The following is a 12,978-nucleotide window of genomic DNA, read 5'->3' on the forward strand; positions in this document are numbered from 1 at the left end:
AAACAATTTTTCGAATTCCAAGTCATTGACACCACCGTGTTCACTTACTTCAAGATCGTCGGAGTTTGTTATCAATATTTTTTGTTACAGTTCATGGTGGAAAATTTTAGCACAGAACTAGCACACAGTTTTAGAAATGTTTCATCAATATGAGAATATCAGAAAAATTATTGGACTCATCATCTTTACTGATTTGTCAAAAGACGATGACAGTCATTGTGAAAGAAAATCTATATAGTATGAAACATATTGCTTTTCCATAAAAATATAAAACAGTAAGAATTTGACACATGGAATTAAAAAGGAGAAAATTCCATTCCATGGTTATCTTCAAAGTACTTGAATTTGGAATATTTCTCAGCAAAACCTCCACGTTAAAAGCATTCTTATATACATTCATCCCCGTCAAATCCATCCCGAAATAATACAGTTCCAGAATGTTTTATTATGAGTGTCACAAGGATTGTGGTTGTCTAAGTGGCGATACACACATATAAAAACAATCAATGAAAGAATGAGTTGTAATACGATAGTGTGGATTTTAATTACACAATACAACGAGATGCAACATAAAATCAAGATATTGAGCGTTGACAAATCCCGAAATAATACAGTTCCAGAATGTTTTATTATGAGTCTTCTATTTCATCAAAATAATGTACATGTATTTTGATTTAACGATTATTCAACTACTTAACTACTTGATAAAAATGTATTCATTGCATTGTTGACACATTGTATTTCATATTATAGAATCATAACTCATGACGATTAGAATACGAAATACAAATATCAAAAATACTTTTCAAAATACTGTTATATTCTCTTTCCTTTTCTTTCTTTTTCAAACTTCTCTTGGGGAGACTTTAATCTGCATGTGCCACACTCGGCCAAGGTAAGGTAAAGGAAAAGGCGCTATATCAAATATCTTTTGGATTGGATTGGATTGAGGTAAATGGGTACATAGCAGAAATGAATTCCTTAAAATGCCCGAGCATCATTATAGCTTCCATGTTAACGCTGGGGTAATAGAGACTTTTAGATTCTGCACGACGAGAACGTGGACTGCCCTTTTAAGGCAATGTGACGTCCTTTTAAGGCACTGGCAGTGACGCCACATTGCCTTAAAAGGGCAGTCCACGTTCTCGTCGTGCAGAATCTAAAGTCCCTAATAACAATAGTGTGGAGCGTTAGGATTGTCGAGTTTGACAGACATGAGCGGCGCTATACAGGAACCCACTATATTTATTATTATTATATAATGTTATTACTAGGCCTATATTCACTTAGTTTAAGTGCACAGCTAGAATTTCAGTAGTCCTTCGTGAATCTTTTTCACGTGCTCGCCTGTCAGCAGCGCATAAGTCTTTTGTTTGACATCGATGACGTACATCGTGTCTTCGATGACTCCGATGTCAAATCCTTGTTCGACCAGCTTGGTCTTCTTGTGTTTGAAGGTGCCCGTGATGTCCATTTGGTCCACGACGCGGATAAACTTCGGACAGGCGTAACCCGGAAGAAAGTAGGTCACGTGAATAAAGAGCTCTGCACAATCGAATTGGTGACCTTCTCTGATGACCACTGCTGCCATGTCCGCTCGACCGTCTTGACCTTTAAATAATTATCACAGATAATAATATTTTGATTTTATTTCATTTTATTTTATTTCTGCATTTTTCCGAATACAATAACTGAATAACAAAGAACCTGTAAACATAAGGTATCATACAAAATACGCAAACAATAATATCTTGATGTCAAAATGTGATTTTCATGGAAAATATTACTTGGTGAAAACCGGAGAAGGAAAGGATGGGTAATCCTCTACATAATTTTTCATACCTGGAATTTTCACGCCATAGACATTTGCTTCCAAGATGGCGGGAAATTTGCTTAGAGCCTGGGATACTTCCATGGTAGAGACGTTTTCTCCTTTCCATCTGTCCAAGAACACAAATAAAAATGGATGCAAGGTTTTGATAGGGTTATTGAATGAATATTGAATCTCTCTTACCTCCCCTATATCTTTCTCTTTCTCTTTTTCTCTATCTCACTCTCTCTCTCTCTCTCTCTCTCTCTTTATTTTACACACACTTACAAATTCACTCTCATCTTCACTCTCTCCCTCTCCCTTCTCTATTTCCTACCACTTTCTGTTTATTTCTTTTAAACTTTTAGTTTTCTTCTTCCTCTCCAAAATGATTACACATTCTAGTATTCCTTTATTACCAGGCACGTAGCCACGGTTAAACTTTTTTAGACCCCCCTTTTTTTTTTACTTCGATCGACTACATGCAGGTGCCCCCCCCCCCAAAAAAAAAAAACATCAAACTCTGGCTACGTGCCTGTTTATTACAGGCGAGTCTAAATGTTTATGACAAAAACTATAAAATGACGTCTATCCTATACCCCGTTATTTACATGAATAATTACATATTTGGTAGATTTTTCTTAATACCTGAACGTATCGCCGACGCGGTCCTTGAAATACACATAGCCATCTTCATCTAATCTAAGGAGATCACCAGTATTGAAGTACATGTCGCCACCTCTCTTGACACTGCTCACAATCTTCTGCAGGGTTTTTTCCTCGGAGCCTTTGTAACCGGTGTATGGATTATCTTTGCTGATCTTGGTCAACGCCAGACCTGTCTCACCTGTTATATCAAAGGTAATGCAATATTGTCACCGATATGAATTTCTCAAAATCACGTACTCACAATAATAAATCATCCTATATCAAAATTGAAATTATCGTCCGCGGAGATGCAAAAAGGGCGTTACTCTTTGTTAAAGGATTATGAACGACCTTATGGCGCTCAGATTACATTCTCCCAAGAGGATGAATATTCATGGTCGAATTTCATTTTGAGAAAATGTTTTAAAACAAAGCTTAGTCGAAACAATCTGGCTTAAAATAATTTGTTTAAGTTGAAATGCTGAAAGGCTTTTGTAAAGAACAAAAGTTTTCACCTAGTCATGATAACTTTATAATAATTCTAATAACAGTTTGACAAGCCTGTAAAAGTAGTTGTATTGTTATTAATGAATATATATGAGCATGATCTAAAACAAAAACATAAAGCATCTTTTATGATCGAAGAACAATAATGAAGGTAGAAATTAAGATTTTTTTTTAAATCAGTAAATGTTCACCCGGTACCTTTTGGGAGCTGAATACAGAATCCATCAGCTCCTCGCTTGGGTTCGCCACTCGCGTAATCATAGTCGACGATCTCCAGAGTATCAATGGCGTTCTGGAAAAAGAAAGAGCAAATCAAGTGGGGTATCCAGAGATTAATCAAAAGGGGCGGAATCATCTTCAGAGTGGGGGGGGGGGTGCAGAGAGTATGTACCTGCATGGATATCTCCACAATTTTGAAAAAAAACATTGGGTACAATATTATTTACCGAGCATGAGTTTTATTATGTTTCCGACCAGCTTCGGGCATTTTCTATTTTCCTCAACTTGGGCATTCTACTGTACAAAATAAATTAAATAAATAAAGAATAAATACTTCAATTTGAGAAAAAAATATTACACAAGTTGGATAACCCAAAATGCCCAAAGGTAGCTTGTCACATACTCACCCTCAAATTCATTTCTTTTTACCCAGTACATTTTTTTTCTTTAAAGAGTGATGTTTGTTTGTTTGTTTGTTTGTTTGTTTGTTTGTTTGTTGTTTTTTTTTTTTTTTGGGGGGGGGAGGTTCAATCAGGGTAATATTCCTGTCTCAAAATGCTGATACGCCACAACTGTACCAATTATATCATTCTACGTGAGATTAGTAAACCTAAACATTACTATAATGTTTTGTTTCTGCGTAAACTATATAGCGGCATGAAAAACAAGTGGTTGTTGTTGTTGTTTTTGTTGTTGCTGCTGCTGTTGTTTTATTGTTGTGGTTGACTTTGTTAATATACGCCTATCCTCTAAATCTTATATACTATTAAAAGCGATAAGGGACGAGAAACAAAATAACCATTAAAGTTTCAGAACAAACCAGCATAGTTTATCCTTTAGTCGGTTAAAAAAAACATCAAATCTTAATTAACTCTGACGTGCCAATAAAACAGGGAAATTGATGTAAATGGAGATAATGATATAGGTTCGCTTTTCGTGCAAACATGACTTTAGCAGTTTGATCAATACATGTAGAACATTATACGACACGTGCAATATAGATCGTTCAATATTTACACATTCGCTGGCTCAAAAGCAAGTAAATTCTCAATATGAAATTATGATCTATAATGACTGTCAAGGGGTGGTGACGAAACTGCTCTCGAAGGAAATTGATACATTGACTTTACAATAATGACCATTTGGATGAGATGCTGAGGAAATCCCATTTCTTGTTTTCATGGTGGCTTGGAAAGGGTTGTGGGATTAATTATACAACTAGACGAGTTGGAAGGAGAGAGAGAGAGAGAGAGAGAGAGAGAGAGATGGGGAGAGGAACGAGACGGAGAAGTAGAAGTGATATTAAACAGGAAGAAAGGGGAGAGAAATGGAGGGTGACAGAGACAGTAGAGACAGAGGGGGGGGGGGGAAGAGGATGAGAGAGAGATAGAGAGATAGAGAGAAAGAGGGAGACTTCGAGGTTGAGGAGGAAGAGAGCGAGAGAGTAAGAGTGACAGAGAGAGAGAGAAAGAAAGAGAGATGGTGAAAGAGATGGTTGAAAAGGAGAGATAAATAAATTGGGGAAGTGGGCTAGCAGGGAAGAGGAATCAATGATTTTAATAATTTAAACATCTCGATGATGATAAAATGTTCAATCCCTATGAAACCTTTACATCTGATATACGTTTTAAAAGAAGAATATAGATCGACATGTTCCAATTATGAAGTCATATGAATAACGTATAAACATCAATATGTAATTGTGTTGTTTGTGATTGATGTGAACGAGATACAATCAGGTTATTTTGAGACAAGTTGAATGAGACATTTCGTTCAAGTGGATCATTTTAATGTTCCATTTTTCAATCTCGTGAAAGGGTCAACAAATCATTGCATACCAAATTTATAAACATGAAATATTATGAATAGAGAAAATATAGAATACATGATCACTGTAAATGTCAGATATTCTGTTACTTTCTTGGGCCTATATGCACACGTCTTCTCTTAAAATGACAGGAATAATGAACTTAAGGCTTACCCATAATATTTTGGCCAACATTAGAATTTACTTTTGGCATAATCTAAGAACATTAAACAAACAAACTTTTGGTGCCATGAAAAGAAAACTTATTAGATATCAAGAGAATAAATGATTTAAACAGGAACAACATACATTTAATCGATATTTTGTAGGAAGTGCAGATGCAAAGACTTTCGAAACAACAACAAAACTAAGTCAATCTCAACAGCCTTGAAATGTAACCTTTTCAAATGTGCGAGCAATACAAAGACATCTTGCGTGATCCGAATATGATTAATAAAGACAATGCAATAGGGTAGCGAAATTTGCCCGTGATTTCATTTCTTGAAAGACTTTGCGATCATGCTCCGAATACGTACCTTCATGAACCACGGATATCTGCCCACGGTGCCCACTTTGCCGTCGATGTTGATGAAACCGAAGTTCCCCTCGGTAGCTGCATAGATCTCGAAGATCTTGCCAACTTGAAACCGCTCTTGAAATTCCCGCCAAATCTCCGGACGCAAACCGTTGCCCTGAGAGACCCGGATCTTGCGCGGGTAAACCCCGTCGTCTGGTTTCTGCCAACAGAGAAGGGTCAAAGTCAGGGAAATATGATTAAATTGAATTGATTTATTGTCCACTAAAAATGGAAATTCGTTGCTCACTGGTATTACAAGCAATGTACACAATTTTACAAATCATAAAACATAATACACCCTGTAACATTGCTTGTGAAAGATGCTCATTGCAAAATGGAGTGTTTGGAAGAGGGGGAAATCGGCAGCCCATCGGGTCAAAGTTTGTTTAATTGTGTACATTGCTTTTACATTTCAGCATCAGCTTTTCCGAGGTATACAAAGGAAAATGGCAGGCATTGGTGACTTAGCTGGGGTAGGAAAGATATTTTGCGATAATGAATTGAGAACTCATACTTTATTCATCATTATTCACTAAGGTTTATCACACTATTCTGATATCATTTAATCAATAGATCCATTTTCGCCAAATATAATAAGCACCGATCTTGATCAGTGTCACCACTCAAAATTAATCAAGTAGTATTCCCTTATTTTACCTTAGGCTGGGCGAGAAGATATCGACACAGCTCACCGATGTAATGGAATCCCGTAGCTCTATACTTTCTGATATCATCCCAAAAACGTGATGCAGAGAACTTCTTTGCTATGGCAACGGTTCCTCCTGGAAGATTGAGAGAAGGAAACATAGGGTGGCGTATTTATGATATTTGCAGAATAAATTAACAGAAACAAAAACTGGAAATGTACTTTTTAGAACGTGTGTTTATAGTTCTATAACCGTTAATCCTATAATGCTCTTATTTTGAAGAAATACAACTGACATTAACTTTAGTCAACATTCCTTCAAATTACATGTGAGCATAACTGCTACTAAGATTTCATCTATTCTGAATTCTGTGTACTTTGAGTTAGGTTTTCTATGCAAGAGAAACCAGATGCAAAGTTTGCCGATCCAAGTGACTAGGTAATCAAACATTGCCTTTCCAAAGGGCACTCGCGCATTTACAGAGTTTCGAACCATGAACCTACCAGTTCCAAGACCACAACCACCGAACCACCACGCTTCTTAATCATCACTTACCGTAATACCATATTGAGAAGGTGCCCTGTAGCAGAGCGGCAGAGTGGTACATTGACAGAGATTCGAACCCTGAACCTACCCCTTCCGTGACCACAACCATCGAACCACCACGCTTTTTAATCACCACTTACCGTAATACCATATTGAGAAGGTGCCCTGGAGCAGAGCGGCGGAGTGGTACATTGGTAGAGCGATGTAATACACATCATCGGGGGTCAGGTAGGAGAAGAAGTGGAGGTAGGTCGCTCGGATGATTTTCCGATGGAGCACGTTCACTGGCTTCGGCATTCCTGATGAGATAATTGGATTTATGAGAGGATAGTGAGGGGTGAGATGGTAGGATTACACAAGATATATTGGTAAAATAACGGATAAAACTAAACGAATGTTTCGTATATAGTTTATTCATTCATTTCATTTTTGTCGCAGGGCCCTAGTTTTACAAGCACTTTCTTGAAAGGGCAAGATGTTAAAATAAATCTTTCAAATAAAAATGAATAAATAAATGTTACTTCCAAGCTCGAGCTAAGATGAAATACAGTTCAAACTATTAGATATTCTAAATTTTAAAACTGATTTCTGACTATTTTTATATCCTTAAATGTACATCCAACGCAATAATTGAGAGATTTAATTCGTTAAAGCGATTCATACACCGACATTCGGCTGAAGAGCATTTACACTCTTCTCCAACGGAAAATTGGACTTCTTAATTTTGTTACGATTCTCTAAACGACAATATTATTTAATAAAGCAGATAATATAATAAATGATACCCTTTGTGGAGGTCAGTGTAGATCATGTTTTATTTAAAGAGTGATATTTGTAACTTTTCTCTAATCTCTCTAATATTCAAACATACCCGTTGTCCCCGACGTAAAGATGAAGATAGCCATGTCAGTGAGTTTGTGAGCATCTCTTGAATATGGTTGACCTGAGAGCTTCGATATATCCATGGTAACCACATCCGATGGGACAGTGGGGTCCGCCATCTTGGTATCATTGATCATCCAGGCTTCGATGTTCAGGCCGATCAGCTCGGGGAGGATTTCTTTGATCACGGGCCATAGTTCTACCGAATCAAGAACCATGAAGTCGGGTTACAGCACCGTTATGTTAGCATCATTTTACTTTACTGGAGTAATATAATCAACCACCATCACATTAAATGGCAACTCAATTTGCTTTATGTGGCGCATTTGGGTTGTTTGAAATTGACTGGTCAAAGATAGAGAACATCATCTTTAAAAGGAAAAGGGGTAACATAGTTCAACACTCTGAAAGGAATGGGAAATTACTTCTTGAGATCAAGAAATAAGTCTTAAGAGCGGAGTACATTTTTTAATGGTATAACCGAATGGAGACTGGTTTATTTCCTATTTTAGCTGTCCATGAGTCTAATTACAAGTTATCTAGGCTGTAGTCTTTAATGGTTAAATTACATCACAGTATTAATAGGTTTTTTTTATTTCATACATAATATATGAATGAATTAAAGATTTATAGCTCACTCTGCTAATTCATTATCGCCGTTGTTATTTAGAAGCCTCCCCCAAACTAAAAAAATAAAAAATAAATAAAAACATAAATAGCGTTCTCACCGGCCCCAAAGATGACTTTCTTAGCCTCGCTGACCTGCAAGCAATGCAGGAGGGCGGCTGATTTAAGATTGGTGTTCAGAAGACTCGCTACGATTCCCGCCTTCATCAGCCCCATGCACGTCCAGGCAAACACCGGACCATTGTGAAGCAAGATACATATGGCCTCTCCTTTCTGAAGACTAGGATCGGTGTCCATCACCCAGCGGGCCACCTGATTAGCATAGCCGTCGACTTCGGCGTAGGTGTATACCTCATCCTCGTACAGGATGCAAGGGTGCTCGGGTTGCTTGAAGACGTGGTCATCAAAGACATCGAGGATAGTCTCCCCCGACCTCATCTTGTTCTTGATGGAGTAATCCCATTTGACGAGCTTTATGAAGTAGAACAAGTCGCTCCACCAGATCGGGTAGTTGATACGGAGCCAGGCGTAGCAGGCGGCAAGAGTTACAGCGATGGTGGTGAGCAGGAGATACACGATGTCTTGTCCTGTGAAGTGTGTGTGTCCAACGTCTTCAGAATTGTTGTTGGATCGGATCCAGTAGTATCCTATGACTACAGAGAGCAATGCCGTGAGCGAAGCAGAACGACCAAGTCCCCAAAACCCTGCGGAAGGCATTGTTTCCACAATGATTTTTATGAACTCTTTCTGTTATACACGACTACCAAACGAAATACATGTACTTCCGAAACCCTACAGAATACTATAAATGAGAATGTATACACTGTGAAAACATTGAAGCTGATAATCGGTCTTCAGCTATCTGAAGTACTTTGTGCTCAGATAAGAGCGGGGATTCACCATGCACGACCTAATGACCTATTATAATAATCGACCTTTAGACATGCATGTCAACATACAGAATGAAACATCCGATTGCGTAATATTTACACCCCTCAACCCCCCTCTGTTTTCATCTTCATTTTGCTGTACACAATATCATTTCAATAACGGTGTGATTCATCGCATCGCAGTGCAAAGGCTGAGTTTTACAATTTTACAATATTTTCAGAACGGTAAAACATGACGTAACCAACACAATATTAAGCAAAACATTACACATTAGGGGAATCAATAAACTATATATTCAATAATTTTCCTTTTTTTCTTCTTTTTAGGTTGATACATTATTATCAGTCAATGTAATAGATAACGTCGTTATCAACACTGACGCATACAGCCTTATTACATAGAATTGTACTGAATATCAACAAAACCATGTTGATTGAGGTAGCATAGTGCTTTCGTGATAAATCATTCCCATCGAGTAGGTTAAAATTATCTTAATAAATACACAAACAACTACATGCATTATAGTGCGGGGATGATTGTTTCTGTATTCTTTCACTTAGACTATGGACAATTTTTTTAAATTTACAAATTAAACATTATGCCTCTAGATAACTCCAAAAATGTTTGGCAATGGTAAATATCGCTGAAATCTATGCTAATATGGTATATCATTAAAATTTCAAATATTACAAGTATACACATTATGAGGAGACTTTTAAAACTTTCGATACAAAAGTTAGATTACCCGCGCTTTGATAAGTTAAGAGTTATTTTGGAAGGGTAATTAATTTTGTTACAAGAATGCACTACCTTTGGGAACGTACAAAATGAATACAGAATCTGGACAAAATATATGCCCCCGACCCCTTTCTCTCTCTTTCTGCATGTCTCTCTTTTCTTCTCTGTCTTTCTTCTCTCTCTCTCTCTCTCTCTCTCTCTCTCTCTCTCTTTCTCACTTGTATACTATACCCAACCCCTCCCTCTCTCTATCTCTTGGCCGTCTCTGTCTCTCCTTTCTATTTCCAATATTAAAAACCACCTACCAAGGACGTACGATGGACTCTTGTGACGTTCAAAGCGTCTACTTATTATTATAGTACCTGCACATTTACTTATTCTTTCCAGCATTTCAAGTTCAAGTGAAAACGGACACTCGCTACCAACAAAGTTGGTAAATACTCCGTGTATTCAAATCTTTCAATAGCTCAGCATGATATGGGGCTATTCAGAACTCGGTGGGTATAGAAATCCAATGCGAAGGTTGGACATACAATTATTTACACAATGAAGAAAGAAAGTTATGCGGTCATCAAATAGTTAGGGTCGGAATGACGAAATGAATTGAAAATTTGCTTGACTGATATTTTCCTATCTAAACATTGCTCGGGATTAGCCTTAGATAGGCCTTAAGCATTTGTCGAGCCCTCTACCCCGACCCCATATTATTGTACCCTACTACAGTACAGTAGTAGGGTACAATATCATAATTCCGTGTACTGTGATTGTTATTTTTCATATGTGCTTTGATCTACTTCATGTTTTTGTTCTTACTTTAACAATTTGATGTCGTTTGTTACTGTCATCTTCTAAATTCCTTTTTGCCCGTTTTCGATTTGTTTTTGATGAGTTATGCGGACATTAAACGAGTACCTTACCTTATCCTATCGTGTAAGATGTAAGATCACACAAATGCCTACACGAATATTGGGATACGAATGATAACTAAAACAATGTAACGGTCAAAGTTACAATATCCCTTTTCACACCCTTATCTTTAGTTCTGCGGTTCCTTTATCGCTTCCTTAATCACTCATACTTCCCTTATTTTTGTCAAACCGATCTCCCATTATTTTATAGCAGTAAAGAATGATGTCCAACAATAAAGCCTGCATGACCTGCAAAGCAGAAGTACAGGATGATGATTACACGCTGGAAAGAAACGAGAAATAAGGAGATGTAACTACTTAAATTCCTAATATCCTTCATTGTCAAAAATGATAGAAACCGAGAACCTCTATATACTGAAATTATTGTAACCTTTATTTTAACTCGCCTTAAATGAAGCGGAACAGCAGACATATTTATAGAACGCGATTTTCTATTCAACGAAGAAAAATCGCTTTGTGATTTATTTAGAGGTCGCGGTTGTATACTTCAGAAATTGCTTTGACTAATCAGTGCTTGCGAAGTAACCTGATACGGGTACTTCGCTCAAATTGCTCTTGCAAATTTCACCGTATATACCTGCGTTTGTTTTAATTAATTGGGCGATTGTAGAGTATACCACGGCGGGGGAAACAACCATTATACTGTAATTACAGACAGTAATTTTTATTCTCTAAAATGGTGGCCTAATGAGGCTAACAAATTGTAGTTTCGTCGGATCGAATCATTGCGAAAAATAGATAAACTGATGAAGAACTTACTGTATTGATCGGGCAGTGGCAGCCAGTGACAGGCAGAACTGTGCATGACGAAATCCGAATTTTGGTCAAAGCGAAGAAGCAAGCTACTAGACTGGTAACGACAAAAACGTAAAATAAGGTAAGTTATGCGATGATCGTTACTTAAAATATTGAATAACAAATAAAATGAGACTGGGCTGAAGGTCATGTAGCCTAGAACCATGATATTTGTTATTGCATTGAGGGAAAGAAGGCATAACGCTATTTCTCAGAACTGCATTTGTATCTCCACACTTGTTCCTCTATATAGCTCCGCATATCGCTACTAACCCTTTTCTTTTCCTACCTTTCATAAACTTTGTTCCTTATATATACTTTTGTTTCGCTTTCCTTTCCGGTTTCACTTCATAACAATGTTTTCTTGCGTATCTGTATATTTTCTCCTTATCATAATCATACAATGCTGAATATAAATTCCATTTCTCCGTTGCATTGTTGTACACCAAAATCCATAATAGCGTAGATTCACAGGGAAAGACAAAGCAAGGAATTCGAGGTTGATATAATTATAATCTGAGATATACACTGTCGCTCATATAGTTGGAATTTTTTTTTTTTTACCCCAATTTATGGAATTATTTTGACAATGATTTATTCCTAATAGATCTAGATAATAGTATACATTCTCATATTTTATTAATAATTTGCCAGTGTTTGTTTTGCGTGAAGGTAAAAGCACTGTGTATGCTACTATGCTAATCAACTAGGGGACCTACGTTCTTAAGTCATAACTGACAGTAATGAGGATAATGGGTGTGGGGAGCTTGGGGTTCTTGCATTAATTTTCTACATGAACATCGCTTAAACTTATTATTTAAAAATTGGGAAAATGGGCGGGGAAAGGGGCTTGAGCCTTAAACCCCCAATAGAACTGCTACTGAGTGAGATATGAAGTTATCATCACTACCCCCTTCTCTCCCCCCCCTCTCTCTCTCTCTCTTTCTCTCTCTCTCTCTCTCACACACTTTTTCTCTATCTCTCTCATTATTATCACCTTTATTATTATTATCACCTTTATTATCATCATTATTATCATTATTATTATCATTATTAGGCCTATTATAATCATTATTATTATTTCAACCTTTTCAGGCATGAGAGTATAATGTATACACATATGTACTTTCATATAATACTTGAATAATATAAACAAGCGAAGTATACTAACGTTTTTTTGTTTCATTTCGTTTTATTTCGTTTGTTTCGTTTCGTATGTTTTTGAATACTTTATTTATGTTTTTATTTCTATACTTTATTTTTGTTTTTGTTTTTGTTATCGTTTTGTTTTAACTAGCAAATCCCTTTGGAAGTTAATAGCCTTGTCCAAATGCAAGAGAGATTCGAAATAATAC

General features: G+C 36.9%; 1 protein-coding gene across 1 annotated transcript; it reads right to left on the reverse strand.

Moving 5' to 3' along the window:
- Positions 1-1,136: 1,136 nt before the first annotated feature.
- Positions 1,137-9,084, reverse strand: LOC575511 (very long-chain acyl-CoA synthetase). Its single transcript, XM_030976398.1, has 10 exons — positions 8,372-9,084; positions 7,633-7,842; positions 6,902-7,060; positions 6,771-6,839; positions 6,226-6,350; positions 5,528-5,728; positions 3,164-3,257; positions 2,459-2,657; positions 1,843-1,940; positions 1,137-1,611 (listed from the first exon to the last, which is right to left on the reverse strand). Exons 1-10 carry the CDS (start codon positions 8,985-8,987, stop codon positions 1,304-1,306), a joined length of 2,079 nt encoding a protein of 692 aa, XP_030832258.1. The 5' UTR covers positions 8,988-9,084; the 3' UTR covers positions 1,137-1,303.
- Between the last annotated feature and the right edge of the window lie 3,894 nt (positions 9,085-12,978).

The sequence above is a fragment of the Strongylocentrotus purpuratus genome, unplaced genomic scaffold (genome assembly GCF_000002235.5).
Source record: "Strongylocentrotus purpuratus isolate Spur 01 unplaced genomic scaffold, Spur_5.0 spur5_scaffold_9, whole genome shotgun sequence".
NCBI classification, from domain to species: Eukaryota; Metazoa; Echinodermata; class Echinoidea; order Camarodonta; family Strongylocentrotidae; genus Strongylocentrotus; species Strongylocentrotus purpuratus.

Bases quoted from the DNA above. Each gene is read 5' to 3' on its own strand.
- LOC575511 (XM_030976398.1), bottom strand. From the start codon at position 8,987: ATGCCTTCCGCAGGGTTTTGGGGACTTGGTCGTTCTGCTTCGCTCACG. The intron at 6,840-6,901 runs GTAAGTGGTGAT...GGGTAGGTTCAG, and splicing joins CTTCTCAATATGGTATTACG to GGTTCGAATCTCTGTCAATG. The intron at 1,941-2,458 runs GTATTAAGAAAA...GTTCTTGGACAG, and splicing joins CGCGTCGGCGATACGTTCAG to ATGGAAAGGAGAAAACGTCT.